The sequence below is a fragment of the Eschrichtius robustus genome, chromosome 6, assembly GCF_028021215.1.
Source record: "Eschrichtius robustus isolate mEscRob2 chromosome 6, mEscRob2.pri, whole genome shotgun sequence".
Taxonomy (NCBI): Eukaryota; Metazoa; Chordata; class Mammalia; order Artiodactyla; family Eschrichtiidae; genus Eschrichtius; species Eschrichtius robustus.
This window is the reverse complement of record NC_090829.1, coordinates 42,073,906-42,095,448: the sequence shown is the minus strand read 5'-3', so window position 1 is coordinate 42,095,448 and position 21,543 is coordinate 42,073,906. Positions and strand designations below refer to the sequence as shown.

At 41.1% G+C, this 21,543-nt stretch overlaps 1 protein-coding gene across 1 annotated transcript in view; it reads right to left on the bottom strand.

Annotated features, from left to right (window-relative positions):
- PPM1L (protein phosphatase, Mg2+/Mn2+ dependent 1L) overlaps positions 1-21,267 on the bottom strand; it is a 303,263-nt gene extending 281,996 nt beyond the window's left edge. The window contains exon 1 of the mRNA XM_068546191.1: positions 20,079-21,267. Coding sequence (XP_068402292.1) covers positions 20,079-20,477 — 399 coding nt within the window. The 5' untranslated portion in view covers positions 20,478-21,267. The remainder of the gene's footprint in view (positions 1-20,078) is intronic.
- Positions 21,268-21,543: the final 276 nt, after the last annotated feature.

Here is a 21,543-nt window from a genome sequence, read left to right as displayed (position 1 = left end):
AGGTGGAAGCAACCCAAATATCCACGTTCTACAACATAGATGAATCTTGAGGACATTTTGCTAAGTAAAATAAGCCAGCCACAAAAAGACAAATACTGAATGATTCTATTTATCTGCATTATCTAAAGTAGTCATTCATAGAAACAGGAAGTTGAATGGTAGTTATAAAAGGATTGAGGTAGACAAAAATGGGAATTACTGTTTAACAGATACAGTTTCGGTTTTTCAAGATGCAAAAGTTCTGGAGATCTGTTGCATAACAACGTGAATATACTTAAGAGTACTGAACTGTACACTTAAAAATCGTTCTTCAGATGGTAAATTTTATGTTATATGATTTTATCACAATTTTAAAATATTTTAAAGAAAAGAAAATATTTTAGAAATTATTTAGATTAAGTTCTCATTCTAAAAGAAGTAAAAAAGCAACCAAAGAACCTTCATAGTACTAATCTTCTCTGATTCCCTGATGAGATTAATCTGATAAACATTTATGGGGTACCCACTCTGTATAAGGCACCAAGGTAGTACAGTATATCTGAAAGGAGACATACAATAACTAAAAGGTAAAAACAGTCATAATGCTAACCCAAACATTCACAGCCATAACTTCTACCCAATTTCAGGAAGGCAAAAATGTTTTTCAACTCAAATTCAACACTGCCAAAGGGAAATTTAGTCAACTGCTTGAGGAAATATCAAGTTTTCATCCCTTAAGACCTCATCTTTCTCTGGAATGGTGATTAGTGATAACTGCATGGGTGAAAAGAACCACAAAGCAACTTCTGTTTCCCCATGGTTGGAGGAGCTGAGAAGGACGTAGCTAACAGTTACCTGTTAAGAATTGAGTTACTTTGGTTTTCAACATGATTCAAAAAGCTCCCCAAAGTAGAAAATGTCCATTTTGTACATGAGAAGTCTATAAACTCCTCATGCTGGATGTTTCCTAAAATGCCATTCCTTCTACTCAATAATTAGTATAGAGGAGACATATATTTTGATGACATTATGTAGAATAAGATAAAGTTGATGACATTTATTCCTTTCTAAGCTATTCCCACACTATCAGTAAGCTATTTTCTGTTCTGTCATGCAACTTATCTGACACGTCTCTCCTTTGAGTACAAACCAAGAATGTCTGAGTTCCAAATCTCAAGTCTATGAATCACCGTTTCTACCCCCAGGCAGCCGAAATTGTTCATTTATATTTCCCTACTCTTTGATACTCACTAAATACTACGTATAATTTTATTTTGCATGATGCTTTTGGGAGGGAAGTTATAGATTGAACTTTTTTTTCAGTTGAGCTCTAGGATGTTCTTTTGTACTTACCTTTGAAAACTGAGGCATGCCTAATGCCCTAAAATCCATAACAACCCAACCAAATAATTGAACCGCCTTTGGAAGGGCAGACTGAGTTAAAGCAGAGACTGTTGCCTAGCTTCCTCTGAAGAGCCAGCTTCAATTCCCAAAATTCCTGCCTTACAACCAGAAACAGAGTCACCTGTCAAACTGATGAAAACCACTTGCCTAGGCTAATCTTCAGAATTCTATATATTTAATCTGCATTTTCTTTGGTCATTATTTAAAGGGCTTGTGGATGGACCATACATTGCACAAGCCACGAGAGTTGATGAGAAAAACAAAGAGTAAATACAAGTGAATGGTGTAAATAAATTACTTTATCTCCTCAACTTGATTCCATTCCCATGTACTTGAAACATTTATTACAAATAATCTAAAGTGTTACAAACTGAGTGCTCACAGTACCTCAGAAATAACCCCCATGTGAATGCTTTGCCAAACCTTGTCCTTGCCTATAAAGACGGTGTGGCACAGAGAAGAGGAGGGCTTTGGAATCGGGGCAGACAAGGGAAATATTTTCATCCCAGCTCTGCCACTTGGCAGTTGTGTAACCCTGGGCACACAGTAGTCTGAGCTTCAGTTTCCCCAACTGTAAAATGAAGATAACCACACCTGTCTCAAAGGACCATGAGGAATCAGTGAGAGAGCATCAGCGAAAGCACCTGGCAGGTTGCAGCCACTCAACAGTCAGAATGAGCAGGGCCCTGTAGTTTCCAACTGATAGCATGATAACAAACGCAGTCATACAACTTGGTGTTTCCTTTCCATTTTCAAGGCATCATTATTTCTAGAATTACTGTAAGGCATTGTTATTATCAGAATGCAAGCATCTGGAACAGTGCAGGCACACCGGAGAGACTTCACAGAGGCATGAAACTCAAGGAAGTTGAACTCTGGCTGGAGAGAAAAAGTACCTTAAAAATGAGTCATAACACAAAATGTTCAATTGTCTGTCACAGATCATAAGTTCAAAGGAGGGAATGATTACTTAAAGCTGACTTACCAAGCAAGAATTCGTAGAAGAGCAGGAAATTGAGGGAAGCCTTGGAATAAGGACAAGGCATAGCTATGGGGGAAGAGGAATGAGAAATCTCTCAGAGAATGGAATAGAGCTTTTAACAAGTAGCAGCAGTGGGCATGTGTACCCATCAGGTATTCGGGAAATAATAAAGAGACCAATTTTGCTGCAGTGCAGAGCTTTGTGTAGGAGAGCAACAGAAGATAAGGTTGAGTAAGGTAAAGTAGTCAGGGATGCCATTAGGAGAACTCTACAAACAAATTTCAGAGAAATAAATCATGGTTGGTAGAAATCACAGACTTTTTAAAAGAAACAGTGTACACCCAGTGAGTTTAGAAGAATGATCTATCAGAGACATCAGTGAGTGGATTGGAAGGGAGAGTGACCAGAGACTAAGTGACCAGTTACGAAGCCACTGTCACAATCCTAGCAGGACGTGATGAAAAGCCTGAATTAGGATGGTGGCAGCGTGACTATAAAGATGGAGACAGAGATGACAGGTATGACACAGTCTCACAGACTTGAATGAAGAGGGAAGAAGCAAAGGTGACATGGTAGTTTCAAGAGTGGGAGACTGAGAAAAAGCACCATGACAGAAAGAGACAAGTCTGGAGATCAAATTAATCTATGAACACAGGAGGCAAATTCGGTTTCAGACAGGTTGTTATGGAGGTGACACCAAGAAAGGAAACAATAAGTCAGCATGCAAAGATGTGGACTCTAGATGGGAAGGAGAGCCCTCTGCTCAGAAAGGATGGCTGAATCCATGGAAGCTGCAAAGATTCTGGTGCAAAGAAACTAAATGGCACCAGCACACTGAGTATAGCCGTCCTCAAAACCCAGGTTCATAAGGAAGTGAAAACCTAACAGAAGTCAGAGGAGGAAAAGAAAAACATAAGTGTATCACCAAGGCTGGGGAGATGAGTCTTAAGAAGACAAAGGTGGTCAAGAAAGCCAGATCCTACAGAAAAATCTATGAAGATGAGGGCTGGAAACAAGCCATCACACGTGGCAGTTATGAGGCCTCTGGAGACCTGCAAAAAAACCAGGTTTGAAAAAGAGTCAGATGATAATAGGAAATAAATAAGTAGAAAGAAAGCAGAAGCAGTGTCTACAGTCTCTGTTTTCAAAGGCACTTTTTTAAGAGAAGTCTATTTCAGATTTTTCCTTTGGAATACAAGAACATGTGGTTTTAAGAACATGAAAGAATCTGATAATACAAACTGTCCTTAGTGGTCTCAGGCCCTGGTCTTCTCATGAACTCTCCTTGTTTCATCTGATTTCTTGGTTACCCTGTGCAACCTCTCAATGCCTCTTATTTTTGGCTATACTCCTAGCCTCTCTCAGTAAGAGAGAGTCATGTCTAATCACTCCTACCCCTTTCATTTCTTATTCTCTTTTTTCACTCACAACATAGAGACAAGGATAAAAGTCAGATTTTACAACCATCCTCTTCTGTGCTTTCAAAAGAAGACCACCTTCCCAAAAGTACATTAAAAAGATACTCCACATCATTAGTCATTAGGAAAACGCTAACTAAAACCACATTAAGCAACCACTTCATGACTATTAGAAGTACTAAAATTTAAAAGACTGGCAAGGATGCGGAGCAACTAGAACTCTCATACACGGAGGATGAAAATGTAAGATAGTACAACCACTTTGGACTAGCAGTTTAGCAGTTTTTTTAAAAGCAAATATACACCTACCGGGACTTCCCTGGTGGTCCAGTGGCAAAGACTCCACGCTCCCAATGCAGGGGACCCGGGTTCAATCCCTGGTCAGGGAACTAGATCCTGCATGCCACAACTAAAAAAAAAAAAAAAAAAGATCCTGCCTGCCGCAACGAAGATCCCACGTGCCGCAACTAAGACCCAGCACAGCCAAATAAATAAATAAATAAATATTTTTTTTTAAAAAAAGAAAGAAAGCTAACATACATCTACCATACGATCCAGCCATTCTACTCCTAGGTATTTACCCAAGGGCAATGAAAGCAAAAGTCAATACAAAGACTTGTACATGAATGTTCACAGGCAAAAACTGGCACCAATTCAACTGTCCAACATCATGTGAATGGATGTCCAAATGTTGGTATATCCATACAACAGAATGCTAAGCAATAAAAATGAATTAACTATTGACAGATGCAACAACATAGATGAATTTCAATGATTATGCTGGGGTGGGGGGCCGGGAGGGAAGCCAGGAAGAAAGGAAGTACATACTGTATATTCCCATTTATATAAATTCCATTTACAAAATGCAAACTACCTCTATAGTGACAGAAAGCATATTAATGGTTGCCCAGTGATGGAGGGATCGGAGGACATTGAAAGAAAGGTATTACAAAGGGGCATGAAGAAACTTTTGAGGGTGATGGATATGTTCATTATCTTGACGGTGGTGATGGTTTCACGGGTATATATAAAACTCATCAAATTGTATATATTAAATATGTGCAGTTTACTGTATGTCAATCATATCTAAAGCTGTTTTTAAAAAGAACAGTTGGGACAATCAGCAAAATTGGAATAAGGACTGTGTATCAGATAATATCGTACCAATGTTAAATTTTTTTAAATGAAGAAAGTGGATATCCTAATCTCCATTAACAGACAGTCACCATGAAGGCTGGAGATGAGGGCTTCTCTCTGGTAAAGTGGAAACATCACTTGGGCACTCCCACTGTTATCCTATTTTTGAGAGAGAGAAAAAAAAAAAAAGTAGCTGTCCTTTCCATCAAATAATTCCCTCTTACGCGATATTTCCAAAATACATGCCTGCCTGTACTCTTTCATGTCTAAAACTGCTTGCGTTACATAATCCTTTGGGGATAAAAAATTTCCATCGCTATGTGGCTCTGTGGACCAGAGCAGGGTCTATGGCTCTAACAGGAAAATGTAAAGAGCTTCTCTGGCCACTGTCAGGATCCCAGTTCTTTACTCATGTGATTTCTTCATCAGCAGCCACTTGGATCTCATAGATACTTAAAATACAAGCTTCCTTTCCAAGAATTCCTTGCTGCTCAAAAAGTCTCACTCTTAGACAAACCCAGGACCAGACATTTATCAAAAGAGTTTCGGCCTGAGGTACCATATCAGACACTCAGGAGAGACACCAGGAAAGTGGGAAAGGTCAGAATTCCTGATTGGTCTCTCTTCTGAAATCGCTGGAGAATAAAATCCCCCAGGGTCTCAAGCCATAGGCAAGAAAGAAATAGCAAGTATAAACTACTTCTATGTATTTATGAATACAAATCACCAGGCTGAGTGCCCATCTCTGTATTCCCATCTAGCGTCAAAGATATGGCTGGCACTTAGATTAAAAATAAAGTATTCAATATGGCATTATAATTATCTCTCTAAAATTAACTTTCAAAATAATCAGGATAAATTAATCTTACTCCTAACTCCAAAAAGCCACATGTTTATTCTGCTTTGTACTTTTAAAACTTTAAGAAACTAAATTTTCTCAAAGTGATCACACAGAAATATATAACATGCTCTCTCTAAAAGAAGTTCCTGTTGTCACCTGAAAAATCTCAAAATATTCTTCAATTTCTTATTCTATTATCTTACAGAAGGTACAGTGAAATGGTACTATTTACAAATTTACACAAATTCAAGATACTCTTTTATATCATTTAAAACACCTTAAAACTATATTTTACCTGCACATACTGCATTTTATTCTATACTATATGTTACTTGGGATATTACACATTTATAACTACATATTGCCCTACAGAATAAGAGGTACAACATCACATACACTGTTCTTTACAGTCAATTTGAGGGAACATTCCAGGGAGATTTTGGTTATACATGACCTTGTTTTTTTACACGAACTTAGCACCTAACCCCCTCAGTATGAGACTCTTCCACAATCAGCTGCCGTTTTCTTACAAGACATGTAGTAGAAATTAGGGCAAGAATCTTCTTGAAGTCCCAGGGGAAAAATAAGGATAACCTTCACCAAAACCGGCAGAGGTGCCAGGGGAAGATGGCTCCAGACCTTCCACTCCTCTGGAACCAGAAGGAGGGATTCCTACGTGCATCTAATCTTGCTAGGTCTTCCACAACCTGCAGAATCAGTACCCTGTACGTCACATACTATGCCTATTGTTTAGACTACTAATGCTTCCTAGGACATTTTCATGAGACGGACCTAGTGATGACAATTTTTCCCCAAAGAAGAAAAGACAGTGTTCTTTGCTTCATGTAATCAATGCACTCTGGTTTTCAGCATCATATCTACACTCAGTTCTAGTCCTTTCTTATGATTGTTCATTCTCTATATTACTATCCCTGGAATATCCTTTCTTCTTTGGCTCTTACTTTACCATTGGTTTTCATCTTTCTTTATATCAGTAAAGAAACTTTAGCCCTATTGTCCATAAACTGAAGCCATTTCACATTCCCCTCACCTCAAACTTTTTAAATCATCTCAAATACAAAAACATGATAACACCCACTATCATGAGTATTACAGAACATTGTTCTGTTCTAACTAGTCCATTGAGGCAGGAAACAAAAACAAAAAGTATAACTATTTAGAAAGTAGGAGACACAAGTACATTATTTGTAGATAATATGACTGCATATCTTTATGGGGGAAAAAAATGTAGTGAATGAATCACCAGAAAAGCTACTAAAATTAAATGGGAAGTTTAGTCAGTAAGTGCTTCTACTGACTAGCAATAATCAGTCAGGAAAACAACAAAAAGATGTCCTTGTAATCAATTTATAGCAGGAGCAGTAGGATGAGTACTCTAGAGGCACACACAGAATTTATTCCAAGTGCATTCATTTGTCCTACAGAAAAACCTGAACACTTTAATGCCCTCCTTTCTCCCTGTAGCCTAGACCAATGCCAGAATGCCCTGCTCCAAAATGCGTACAAAATTTTGAACCTCTCAGGAATCTCCTCTCCTTGGTCTGGAGTAGATTCAAATATTTTTAAACAAAATAATAAAACTTAATGACATTTAATAATTAAGGGACAAAAATCCTACTGAATTTGACCAAATTCGTTTTCTGAAACAGAAAGATGGTAAAATAGAAATGGACAGCCAACAAAAAACCTGCTGTGATACTTCCACATTTATCAATAGCATTAACTATACTGAACACACAGTCATATATTAGAGAAAAAAAAAACACCTGTTACTCTCCAAACACCCAGGTCCCTCCTTGTTGTGTCTTTACAGAGAACAGAGAGAAAACTTGAATTATTTAGAAAACTACCTCCTCATAGTTTTTCAAGACTTCCTGGAACCCTAAAATACCAAATTTATATCTCAGCTTCCAGGCAAAGTCATCCCTAAGCCAATTCGAAAATAAGATGGTTTACCCTTTTCTAAAGTCTTCTAAATTTCCCCCCCACCATGTCAGTGTTATATACTTTACAGCAACATTCTTCAACGAGGTTGCAAATGTGTAGACAAGAAATGTTCCAGGCTACCTTCTCTGAACCCCCTTCCCACCTGTGGGGTCCGACCAACAACCATTCCCACGTCCCTTTCTTCTAGATAACAAAACTCTAGTTTCGTTCACCTTTCTAGGCTGTCATGACCTCCAGAGGCAGCTGGGCTCCTCCCCAGACATGGGGTGAATTATGTTGGGTCAGAGTTCATCATCATGGTGATGGTATTCCCATGACCAAGCCATTGGTTTAGACACGGACACAATTCTGGCCTAGGAGATGTGAGGGGTAGTTTCTAGGAAGGTTTTCCTCAGGCTTTAAGAACGCAGGACAGGTACAGTTTCTTTTTCATGTCTCTGGATGTAGTTATATAAAGACTTGAAGTCACTGAGCTGCTGAATTAACCGACCTTGGAAACACGTACTTCCAGGCCATTTGTTATGTGAGATAATAAATGTCCCTAGAGTTTAAGCTGCTTCCACTTGAGTATTCTGTCACTTGCAACCAAAAACTTTCAAATAATGCACCACCTAGATGTGCAGCTCAAATTTACTCCAGCTGAAGCGTTTAAGTCTCTGACAATGGACATAAAAGACAAAACCAGTCAATCTGTAAAACTGGAAGAGGACATTTCCTTTATTGCCAAACTAGCTCTTTACAAAAAGGAGGCATTATTGATTGTCTGGAAACATCATTCTGTCTTCGGTTGAAATTATCTTGTATCTCCTTTTTCTGAGATGAGTACTTCTCCCATAAATTTGATGTATCTATTTAATATGGGGGGAGGAGATTTTTGATTACCATAATCTTACTGATTTACAAATGGTAACAACTTAATCCTAAATTATCTCTGTTGAGGCCAGACTAAAAGAAATAGGCTTAAACCAAAGGGATGTAGTTCACATATAAAGACGATTTTCCTGAGAGGATTATAGAGAAAAAAATTCTCCAGGACCAATGTGGAATCTCCTTGATGAAAGTCTTTAAAAATAGATTATTCATGTAGCTGTGAAGCCTTAGGCACTATATTTGGATTATATGACAATTGAAGATCCCTGCCAGGCCTATCTAAAGAGAAAATTTATCTTCTTTCTAAACAGAAATTTAGAAAAACATCTAAGTGTTAAAATAAAAGCAAAGTAAAAACTTCTTAATCCCAAATTCTGGGACAGTTATATTTATCACATACCTGTGTAACTCAGTTCTTATAGCAAATTCATCTCATTATACTAAGGATCAAAAAGGTGAACAGTATGATCGAAATCTATGCCTCAATTTCTATAAAATCCTGACAGTGTCAGTTAAGAGGCTTATTGGCCAGAAAATGTCCAGTGACTAATTTAACTAAGAGTTAATTTATTTAATTAAAAAGAGAAATGAAAGCACTTACTAGATTAAAAAGGAAATGGTATATACTTATCAGAATAAAACAGTTTCTGACCTATGGCAATTCTATAACTAAGAGAATAAAAATTTTGTAATGTTTTTAGGTTTAAAACTTTACTGCCCAAGAGTAGTGCTGAATATACACTGTCCTGTTAAAAATACCATTTCAAATATTTAAGATTTATTACTACAGGGCATTAAACCCCCATTCACATTTATAATGACCAACAATGTTGAAAAGCAAACGCAAATAAGTATTCACTTCTCTAGAGAAGTCATAAGGTTTGCTGCATAATGTGCAGAGGATAACTAGTCTTCGGCTTAGCAGCTAATACACACAGATTATCTGTCAGCTGCTCACACAGGAGCAGAACAAGGAGGGCAACAATGATGGATGGTATAGTAAAGAATGTGAGTCTCAGAAATACAGCCTGGGCTTCCCTGGTGGCGCAGTGGTTAAGACTCCACCTGCCAATGCAGGGGACATGGGTTCAAGCCCTGATCCAGGAAGATCCTACATGCCGCGGAGCGACTAAGCCCATGTGCCACAGCTACTGAGCCTGCGCTCTGGAGACTGCGCGACACAACTACTGAAGCCCGCGCGCCTAGAGCCCTTGCTCTGCAACAAAAGAAGCCACCGCAATGAAAAACCCACGCGCCACAATGAAGAGTAGCCCCCGCTCACCACAACTAGAGAAAGCCCGCGCGCAGCAAGGAAGACCCAACGCAGCCAAAAATAAATAAAATTAAAAAAAAAAAAAGAAAAGCAAAGAAATACAGCCTATTGCTATGGTGACTTACTTACACTTTTGTAGAAATTATAAAAAGGCACCCTTTCCAAGTGATTACAGGCCCAGAGATGCCTAACTTGCAGATTTATATTAAAAACAGATTATAACTAGCCATCACTAAAGACTGGGCTTGACTAAGAGAACAAAGTATTAAGTAGTCTTCTGCAATCGAAACACAAGACGTAGCAACTACTCAAGCTAAACATACCAACTCAGTATTATAAACAAATGAAAAGGGACTTCCCTGGTGGTCCAATGGTAAAGAATCCACCTTCCAGTGTAGGGGACTCGGGTTCGATCCCTGGTCGGGGAATTAAGATCCCACATGCCGCGGGGCAACTAAGCCGTGGGCCACAACTACTGAGCCTGCGTGCCTCAACTAGAGAGAGAAAACCCACATGCCACAACTAGGGAGAAGCCCACGCACCACAACGAAAGATCCTGTGTGCCACAACTAAGACCCGACACAGCCAAAAATAATAAATAAATAAATAGATAAATAAATAAACAAATGAAACAATAATATTTTGCTCTTTTAAATTTACAGTCATTTATGTATTAGGAAATTATTTTGGCCCTCAAAAAAAAAAAGGGAGGAAAAAAAAAAACACTGCTTCAGTATAAAGAGAAATTATGCAAATATACACACACCCCTACATACTTATTCTAAAGTCAAGCCCTTGGTACTTTAAAATAAAATATAAATCGTTATTGTTTATTGAGAATGGCTACGTTAATGCCACCATAACGTCTATGCAAGCCTTTCATGAGTCAAGAGGCAAAAACGTCAGGGATTCTCTGTAGTGGGTTAGAGATTCTGCCAGCAAAGAAGGGGAGTGGCTGAGAACGGCTGTTTAAGTGTGAGTCACCACCTGCTCTGACTTCTGACCTCTAATTTTTTTAACTTCAGGACTTTCTCAGGTAATTATAAGATCTACCTACCAAGGTTCCAGTGTAGAGTTTTCAAGAGCAACATGTCACAGGGACACGGGGACACAACTGCCAAAGAAGAAACACCAAGTCTTACTGACTAACACAAGAAGACCAGGCAGGGTCCACCTAACAATGCTATCTGCACTTTATTGCCCAAATTATGAGATTTGTAGAACTCCAACCAGAAACTGATAGCACAGGCTTTGGAGGTAAATAGCTCTAACTTTGAATCCCAGTTTCAAATCCTAGTTTCACCATCTATGAACTGTGGACAGTCCTTGGGCAAATTACTTAACCTCTCAGTGCTTTAATTTCTACATATGTAAAATGTGGATAACACAGTACCTACCTCAAAAATTGTTATGATAATTAAAATTAGATAACATAAGTAAAGTACTTTAAACACTACCTGGCATATTATACATATTCAATAATTGTCAACCATTATTAATATCATTACTACCAATAATAGTGGTTTCTTTACTTTTCTTCTGATCCAGAAATCCCACTTCTGGAAATCCACCCTGGAGAAATAATCCAAACTACAGTAAAAGCACAAAAACACATATTACAATGTTGTTTATAATGGTGAAAAGTTAGAGGAACCTAAGTGTATACTAATAAGGAAGCAATTGAGTAATTTATCAAATATCCATTCAGTAAAATATCACTCCATCACTAAAAAATACATTAGAAATATAATAAAGAATTATGGAGCAAAATAACTAAGGGTTTACAGGATTATACAAAGTGAAAAAAAGCCAAGATTTAAAGCTATATGTATAACAATGTAAAATTATATTTTAAATGCATATAAAAAAAGACGAGCAAGTAATACACCAAAATCGTAATAGTGGATGTGACAGGATAATGAAATTTGGAGTGATTTTTTTTCTTTTCTATATTATCTATCATGTAGTCATATTACTCTTATAATTTTAAAATTAATTTATTTTTAAATATGTTTAATTTGCTGCAGATTTACTTTCATATTTATTAAATAGGATTATTAAAATGGTAATAAAAGTTAAACCACAAAACTATATTACTGAAGTAGTTCAAGATTAAAGTAGAAATTAAGAATAAAACAAATGCTTCAAGTATTAACATTCAAAATTGAAATATCACTTTTTAAAAATCTGAGTCCCTGACGAATTATGTGCTTACATTTAAACGGAACACAGCCCAGGGAACATTTTCATCTGAGACTGAATGATATACATATTTTTTATTTTAAAAGCAGTGTCAAGGAAATGAAATCATTTAAGAGATATGAAGATATAGTGCTGTTTTTTAGTCTTGGGAAAACCATACCTCGTAACAAAGCCTAAATTATTCCTGGTAACAAAGTAAAATAGTAATAAATGCCTTTCCATTTGAATAAATCAGATATTACATACAATGTATATTTTCATTGTTTTAAAATGTATCCATTCAGATAAGGTATGACAGAAATAATGTTTTACAAATTGGGGAGCTAGACAGTCAACAAACATTTTATGAATCCAAAAAAACATCTAAATATACAGGGGAAAAGGGAAACAAGTTTACAGCCAAACTCACACTATTCTCACTACTGCCCAAATTTGCTCTTCTATCAACCGCCCTCTATCATGTTGATGCTGTCACACTGGGGACCCCCACAGCAGTCTTACTACTTCAGAGGGTCTCTAATTCATCCCTTCCCCCTTTTCAGCAATGGCCCACATCCCTGGGTTTCCTCTTCACTGCTCTGGCCCAGGCTTCCCCAATTGACACCCCCCACACACACACCCTTTCTATCTTGTTCATTCACATCAATCCTCTATATAGATTAGAGGAACAGAATTACTAAAGCATGGATTTAAAAGCCATTCCCTTGCTCAAAAATATCCAGTGGTTCTCCAATATCTACAGCACATGGCCCAGGCTCCTCAGTGTGGCTTTCAGTGTCAGTGCTGACAAACGTTCCAGCAGCCTCTCCAACTCCTCACCTGGGTACACCATAAACTCCAGGCTAAGCCTCCTCAACTGTGGGTCCCAGCACACATGTCACTGTGTATCCTGTCATTGTAAGTAGTCACAGTTTGTAACCAATAATGGCTCAAGTACCAAAACTTATGAATTATTTACTTTTTAAACTAAGCTAGAAAGGATTCAGGTTTATGCCTATAATGTCTTCTCATGTACCTGCGTTAGAAATGGGGGTGGAATTTCTGCCAGAACACTGTGAACTGCCTATCATTCTGGGTTCCCCATGGAGGTGTGTAACACATGAAATCTTATCTGTCACATGAGTCCACACAGTGGAAAGCTGTTCCAAACCAGGGTTCCTCAAAGAGTGGCATCACCAGAGGTACCTTCCACCTGTGAAGGGAACAAGCAACCTGCCTCACTTCAATTTAACTGGTCAACAATTAAATTTTAAAAGCCACCTTTCTGCTCATGAAGAGCCAGGGGAGGGGGACAGAAGGACTCTAGAGGCAACCAGAGACTAGGAGAAGAACTTTTTTAGTATCGCTCTACTCCATCAAGATGGAGATAGATTATTAGCAAGTTGGAGGCCAAGAATTTCATTTTATGGACTTTCTACTCACAGTGCTGATATGAAGTTTCTTTTTTAAACAAATATACTTAACTTTAAAAAAACAGATATCTAAAAAACAATATGGGACTTCCCTGGTGGCACAGTGGTTGATAGTCTGCCTGCCAATGCAGGAGACACAGGTTCGGGCCCTGGTCTGGGAAGATCCCACATGTCACGGAGCAACTAAACCGGTGCGCCACAACTGCTGAGCCTGCGCTCTAGAGCCCGCAAGCCACAGCTGCTGAGCCCACGTGCCACAACTACTGAAGCCCACGCACCTAGAGCCCGTGCTCCACAACGAGAAGCCACCACAATGAGAAGCCCGCGCACCGCAACGAAGAGTAGCCCCCGCTCGCCGCAACTAGAGAAAGCCTGCATGCAGCAACGAAGACCCAATGCAGCCAAAAGTGAATAAATAAATAAATTTATAAAAATAAATCAATAAAAAACAATATGAAGTATATCATAAAACAGAAGGTACTTAAATATGGAAGAAAAATGAGTGGGCTTCTAGATTACAGCATATGGAGAAAGCCTGCTCTAAACAAATAGAGCTACCTGCCTTTCTTCCAGCTGTGACTGCATTTTACTTCCTGTGATCCATTTTCACACTTTTTCTTCCACCTGTGATGTCATCTTTTCATCCTCCCTCCACCCAATCTCTGTCTACTGAAATGCTAGGATATAGTCAAATGTCAGTTCCTCTTCAAAATTATCCAAGACTCCCCAAGCTCCCTCAGTCAGGCCACCACTCTCTTGTAGGTGGTCCAACTGCATCTTGTAGTTCTGCTATTTTTTAAAAACTCATCTCTTCAAGTAGATGGAATGCTCCCTGAGGACAGAGAATATACTGATTCATCTTTGGGCATCACAGAGAGCATAACTCTGTTATGCCACAGACTATACAGAAAATGTTGGTTTAATTAAATTGAATTTCTAAACAATCTGTTCAGAAGATGCACCATGGTCAGCAGTCAGGTTCCTACACTCACCTACAAACAGCTGCTAAGCACAGGACAGGGATGGGTTATTAAAGGGAAAGTGCTGGGCTTCCCTGGTGGCACAGTGGTTAAGTATCCATCTGCCACTGCTGGGGACACGAGTTCGACCCCTGGTCCGGGAAGATCCCACATGCCGCGGAGCAACTAAGCCTGTGCACCACAACTACTGAAGCCCGCGCCTAGAGCCCGTACTCCGAAACAAGAGAAGCCGCCGCAATGAGAAGCCCGCGCACTGCAGTGAAGAGTAGCCCCCGCTCATCTCAACTAGAGAAAGCCCGCGCACAGCAACAAAGACCCAACGCAGCCAAAAATAAATAAAAATAAAATAAATATATTTATTTTTTTAAAAAAGGGAAAGTGCCTCCCCCTTTTGGGGCAGAGATGTTAATGTGCCATTTTAAACCAAAATAACCTGAATTTTCTCTTAAACCATAAGGCATTTGTCCACACTAAATCTACAGGCTTCTTGTACATCAGTAATGTGGGAGCCCAACATTTACTAACGTCAGTTGTAACGTCTGGAAGGCAGATCATTCATTATGCCACTCATAATTTATTTATTTGGAACTGGCATATCTTATTTCAGAGAGGAGCCAATGAAACTTACATAAATACATATACCACAAGATAAAATGACATATCTAAGAGGAGAAAGAGAAAAATGGGACAAAGGAAAACTAAATGTAGGAAATATAAGCTGTCCTGGGAGTGAGGTTCATGTACCAAATTAATAAAATTCTGCACACTTGCTAGAGGTAGGTCAGAGGTTTGGCTCTAACACTTCTGGCAGCCAACAAACACAGGATGATCCAATCAGTTACATGATTCAGCATCCTTAAGATAAAAACAAAAAGCTCTTAGAGAACTCTCTCTCCCTTGGTCCTCATAAAGAGGATATTATATACTGTAACAAATAAAGTCCTCAGGGACATCCCTAAAGTTGATGTGTCAGAGAGCTTTGGGAGACCGTCCCTCATAACAATCCTCACAAACAAATGCCAGCACACAAGTCAATAAATGCAAAATGACAGAGAGGAAGGAAGAGGAAGGCAATCAGGGCAAGGTGGGGTCCGGGTACACAGCTCCCTGCAGGTCTAGATTTATCAGAGACAGATTTTATTCTATCTAGACTAACCTAAAATCCAGAGGCTTCAGGCATCTAATTCTCTTTGAAATTATAAACAAAACTTGATGCTAATGTCCATTTCTCTGGGGGATATGTCAGTAGTTTCATAACATCCTCAAAGAGAAGCATGACTCAAGAAAAGTTAAGAACCACTCATCTAAAGAACTAGACTGTATATATCCTTCAGGCAACCCTCCATAAGCAGTTTTTCTTCTGAGCTTCTGAGAAGTGCTAAGCCTCAAGACTATAGCCCCTGACAAGCACCGGAAGTATAGCTTCTCTCTGATGTGAAGTGTGGAACTCTAAGCTTAAACCGTTGGCCAAGTTGTGTGTCAATTTTATGATACAATGATATATGACCTTTAATACAGTAATGTCCATAAGCATATGGAACACATAACAATCATTCTTCTATATAAGTTTCAGCCATGAACATTGACAAAGGTGCCTCAAACGGTCAGTGATATTTCTTCTAGCTAATATAAAAAGTTTAAAACAAAAAACACATTTTGCTTATCTATAAAAATTATAGATAAGCACCAAAAACAACTTTCTTAGATAAACAGTATTTTGTAATTTTAAAAATAACCTTTCCACATTAGTTGATACAATCTAAGCTATTTTTTTCCTTTTTGTTATTTTAATTTTCATTATACAGCAAAAGAGTCACTGTCATAGCTTTAGACACACACACACACATACACACACACACACACACACACTTTCAACCAACCACCCATAGTATGGTGGTTAGAATGTTACCAAGGGCCCAAGGGAATCAAGTAAGGAAAGCTAGCCCATAGCACCTCTAAAAAAAAACATGGCTCATTAAGATATCATCCATCTGGAAGTCACAGCCATCCAGAGTCTGGTCCTCAGCATAACAAGTCTGGAGACATAGCTTTGTTAAAAATACACAGTTGAACAGACTCAAGAGAACTAACTCAGGTTAACAACTCAGAAGAGGCTGAAGTACAAGTCAGAATACCAATTCATTAATTAATCATAAAGAATATTCCTTTTCACTAATCAGAAAATTTGCACCTGAAGCCAGGATGCTACTTCCCCAATGCTAGGATACCTGGAATCCTAAATTAATAATCAGTTCACCGGAAGTTAGAACAAACAGTGACAGAGAATTCGGTGGATACCTAATGAATTATCTGTATCCAACATACACCTTTCTAGTGATCAAAGTTGTGGCTTTCATGTGTAGAGTCTCTTTCCTTCCCTTGGATACTGCTGCCCCAACACTGCAGACTTCTTGGTCTCTAAGCTTTCTTCTTCCACATCTTTCTCTCCATCAAATATTTTTCTAGATAGGGTATTAACACAACTGATGACGGTGAACCTCACATGCATTATTATGCATATTTTTCAGATTAAAAACTCCCAGATAAAGCTGCTTAAGCAACTTGCCCAAGGTCACAGCTAGTTTAAGGCAGAGCACAGATTCAAAGCCTACACTTTTAACCTTGCAGTAAATGATGCCTTCAAGGTGTCTTTCCCAGGGCCTCGCACCTTCCAATTTGATTTAAATGACCCTCTTCAGTATTCCAATAACACCCTAAACACACAATGACTATAATTTCTGGTATACAGGTCTATCTCTCTCACCACACTAAAACTTTCTGAGAATGGGAATCATGTCTCATTCACCTCTGTATCCCTCGTGTGCTATCTATTTACCTAGGTAAATATGCAAACTAATTTGTCCACTGGTTTAATATAAAGCGTATCAAACTGAAGGCCTTGAATAAGCCATGCAGTCTAAGGAAGGTCACAACTTCTCCTGCCATCAATAAACATCTCATCTAAAAAACAGAATGAAATAGATATAAAAGGTGGCTTAGGTTCCTTCTGTATCTAAAAGCACTACCATTGTACATGGGTCCTGATTTTTAATAGCCTATCTTATTAGTTTGAATTATTAGAAATAAAATTAAATTCCTCATCATCTTCCATACCACACTACGGACAACATATATGTGTATGTAGAGAGTTCAGAAAAAGCTTCCTCTTTTCTGAAAGGTGATAACTATCATCTACACCAAAATCAAACAGTGGCACCCTCCTCTGGTGAATATTAAAGAAGCTACACAACACAGAAGACAAGGATTAGACGGTCGGATTTTCTTTGAATGAAAGAAAAAGGAAGAGAGAAATACCTAAGATTATTTATCATCACATTCGCAATAGCAATTAAATAGCTCTTTTTTATAACTCCTTATTTTGCCCTAAAACAAAGCCAAAATTAATGAACTGGCTATGCACTGTAGGATGTTATAGACAGAACAATTGTTCTGTTTTTCAGGGTACTGATAATATTAATTATTTTGCAAACAGCAAGCTTTTTAATATAAGGCACAATGAAACTCATTTCATAGTTTAGCTAACAATGATGATCTCCTTTATTATTTAAAACTTTAATGAAAAGCCCTATACATGTAAAATGTTTCTAGTTAAATAAAAGCATTTTGCATGTCCCTTTTCTGAATGGTACATTTGCCAGAAGATAATACTGGAAATTTTTCAACCTGAAATCTGTTGGAGTCTTTAATATTCACTTTTTAGAATATCAACTTAGAAGAAAATTTAAAAATACCCATTCACTTACATGTGCAGGCTCAAAACAGGCCAATACAGCACACCCAGACGAGCACAACCCAGAGTTTCACAACATTAATAGTACATCCAGACATTTAAGTTATGAATAAAACTGTACTTTCTAACACAAGAATCAGATCATCATCTGCCAACAATTTTAATGTTAAGTATATAATAAATATAAGCTTTATTAAATGGTTTACAACTGTCGAGGCACATAAAATGAAAATATAGACATTCTCAGACCAGGAAACAAATCAGCCATTATATTGGCAACCTTATCTTTCAGATATGTTTTTTACCCAAATACACAGTGTCCCTTCCCTCAATTAACCTCACGTCTTTCACCTACCCAAGGGGAAAGGAAAGAACCCCATACTACACAAGAGGCTACAAATTTACAATCAGTGAGAAACCTTCCTTTTGAAACACAGAATATAGAAAGGGCTAGGGTGGATGGAAGATAGCAAAAACTGATTTCAGCTCTACCAAATAAATTTTCCAATCAAGTTTGTCATTCCTGGCAAAGTTGGTTCTACCAGGTAGGTACATACAGTATGTGGGAAAGATTAGCAGAGTGGTGGGTGAAGTGACCTTGTATCAAAGAGAGAATGCAGTTAAGATACCCAGTTCAGAGCGTTCTCAATGGTCACCCAAAACAAAGGCCAAAGAACAAGCTTGAAAGAGAATGATATCCCCTACAGCCCACCCAGAGATCAGAAGCGCCAAGAGAATTTAGGGGGGAAAGTTGGATGGGAGAAGGGGGCGGGGGAAGGAGGAAATGATGAAGAAGGGGTGGTGAAGAGGGGGTGTGGGGAGTAAGAAAGTATGCTTAAAAAAAAAAAAAGTATGCAGCAATGAAACTCTTTTCCACACTGCCAAGTTTAGAGAGATGGGGTGGCTGGCCTGCTACTCTTTGGAGCACCGCTCTGGAGCCACATTTGCCACTCACTTCGCCTGGGCCGATGCCCAAGGACCAAAGCCAACTCTCGCCCCGACCTCCAGGAAATCTGAGCCCCGACAAGCAATCAGGGTGCCGCAGAAATGCGGGAGAGGGACTTGAACCGGCCTCTAACCTTATCTCTTGCTCCCACATGAACCCCAAATAAAGGAATTTAGAAGCAGGGAGACGTCTGTGTCCCACGCCGGCCAGGGCGCAGGGGCGAGATCTGGGCACCGCTACCTCTGCGGGGATTGCCACCTCTGCAAAGGCCAGAGGCATCTCGGTCCCGCGCCTCGATCCAGCTAAAAGCAGGCGGCCAGTGAAGCGCTGCTGTCAAGTGGCCGGATTGCACTTGCAAAGTTAATGGAATTGGGAAGAAGCGCAGCGCTGCCCCTCGGGTTCCTCCTCAGGGCGAAAGAGCTGGAAAGGAGTCAGAGCTTCCTTCATCCTCACTAAGTCCTCACTGATTTGGCTCTGCAGATTTTATCTTTTTCCTAACGAGAATCAAAGATTTCTTCCTTCTTTGCGCCTAGCTCGACCTCAAACCCCAGAACAGGGGCGCTGAGGCCCGGGGCCAAAGTTCACTGTAGAAACCATTAACTCTCCCAGCAAAACTAACACAGTCATTTGCTGGGCTCTGGCCTTGGGAAGCTTCATAAATTATGAGGCACGAAATAGGTTATGGATGACCCTTCCTCCCCCACACTGGACCCTCAGTACAAGAGGTCTGGATCCCGCGGTGTTTCTGGCAACTTGGCCACGTTTGGAACTAGTGGCTTTGTCCAGTCCGACACCAGGTCATCACCACGCCCCTCGCGCTCAGGTGCTACCCGACACGCACACCATGTCCTGTTGTTTACACATACACAAACACACACACACACTCACTCAAACAAAGCCCCAGAGAACTCCTACCTCGCCCCCGTGCCCGTCGAAGATCCCGAAGATGGACGGATGCGTCTTATTGGCTAGGTCCGTAAGAACTTCAAAGCGGTCCTCCATGTGGTCTCTCCGGCCCTGGATGGAATACACGGCAACATTGTGGCTCTTGAACTCCCAGGTCTTGGAAAACTCGGCCTCCAGCACGTCGAGCCCTCCCAGTCGGTCGTTCTGCATGATCTCGGCCACCTTGCCCTTCACCATCTTGACGGCGTCCCGGCTGGACTTGACGATGGTCTTCACCTCGTCCGTGTGGAAGAAGTAACTCCACAGCGCCAAGCTGATGCACAGCAGGAAGAGCGTCTCAGGTCTCAGCAAGAAGTAGCGCATGATGCGACCCAGTAGAGACAGCAAAGTCATTGTATCCTCTATCATTTATTATCGCTAGAGCCCCAACCGCCAGCAGCGACGCGCGCCCCGAAAGCTCGCCGGGTCCCGGAGCACTGCGGGGACAGCCCGCGGGGAGGGAGGCGGAGCAGCAGCCGAGGGTTAGGGGGAGGAGGCTCACAGAGCCGGGCGGGAGACGGACGAGCAGGCAGCTCCGAGCCCGCACGGTGAACAGAGGCAGTTTCCCTTTTGTCTCCCGGCCTCGGCGGCCCGGAGGCCCGCGCCCAGCACACCGACGTCTGAGCCCGCCGCCCGCGCCGCCTCCCCCCCCTACGCCCCTTTGTGAGGCGGCGGCTGCCGAGACGCCGGCGGTGGCAGCAGCAGTCGCGGGTGCCAGGGCTGGACGAGAGAAATCAAGTTAAAGTTGCGCCGGGCGGGTCTGCCGCGGTGGGCGGGAGAGTTCCGGGGCGCTGGCGCCCGCGCGGCCCCTCCGCGGGTGCCTCCTCGCTGCTCCGGGGAGCGATCGGCAGGTGAAGAGGCACGAGGCGCTAGAGCCCCGCGGGTGAGGGATGCACGTCCCCTTGGTCGCCGCCGCAGGGGAGCGCAGAGCGGGCCGAGCCCTCCGAGTCCTTCAGACACCCAGAGGGCCCCAGAGAATAAAAGTTTTGCGGGAGCCTGGGCAGAGGCGGGGGTACGCGGAGCCCGGGGACGCAGCACGATCGGCGCGGAGCCGCAGGCGGCCGGCCGGGCTCTGCCTGCCTGTCCACAGCACCTCCCTGCTCCGCTCCGCTCGGCTCTGCTGGGCTCGGGCGCTCCCTCCTCGCGCCGCCGCTCGCGCTCGCCCCGCCCAGCGCTCGCTCGCCCCGCCTCGCCCCGCCCCTTGAGCCGGGACTCGAGGCCTGGAGGTGCTCGGGCCGAGCTGTCAAAGGCCGAGGCAAATCGGCGGCGGCTGGCGCGCTTGCAACTGCGGGCGGTCTGGACGAACCGAGGGGGGAGGGAAGGGGCGCGTCTGCAGCCGAGCTCGAGTGGATGGTCTTGTCTGCCGCTTGTGCGAACTCTCAGGACAATATAATACTGACCCTGGTAGGCTGAACGGTGGTTTCGCGGGATCCAC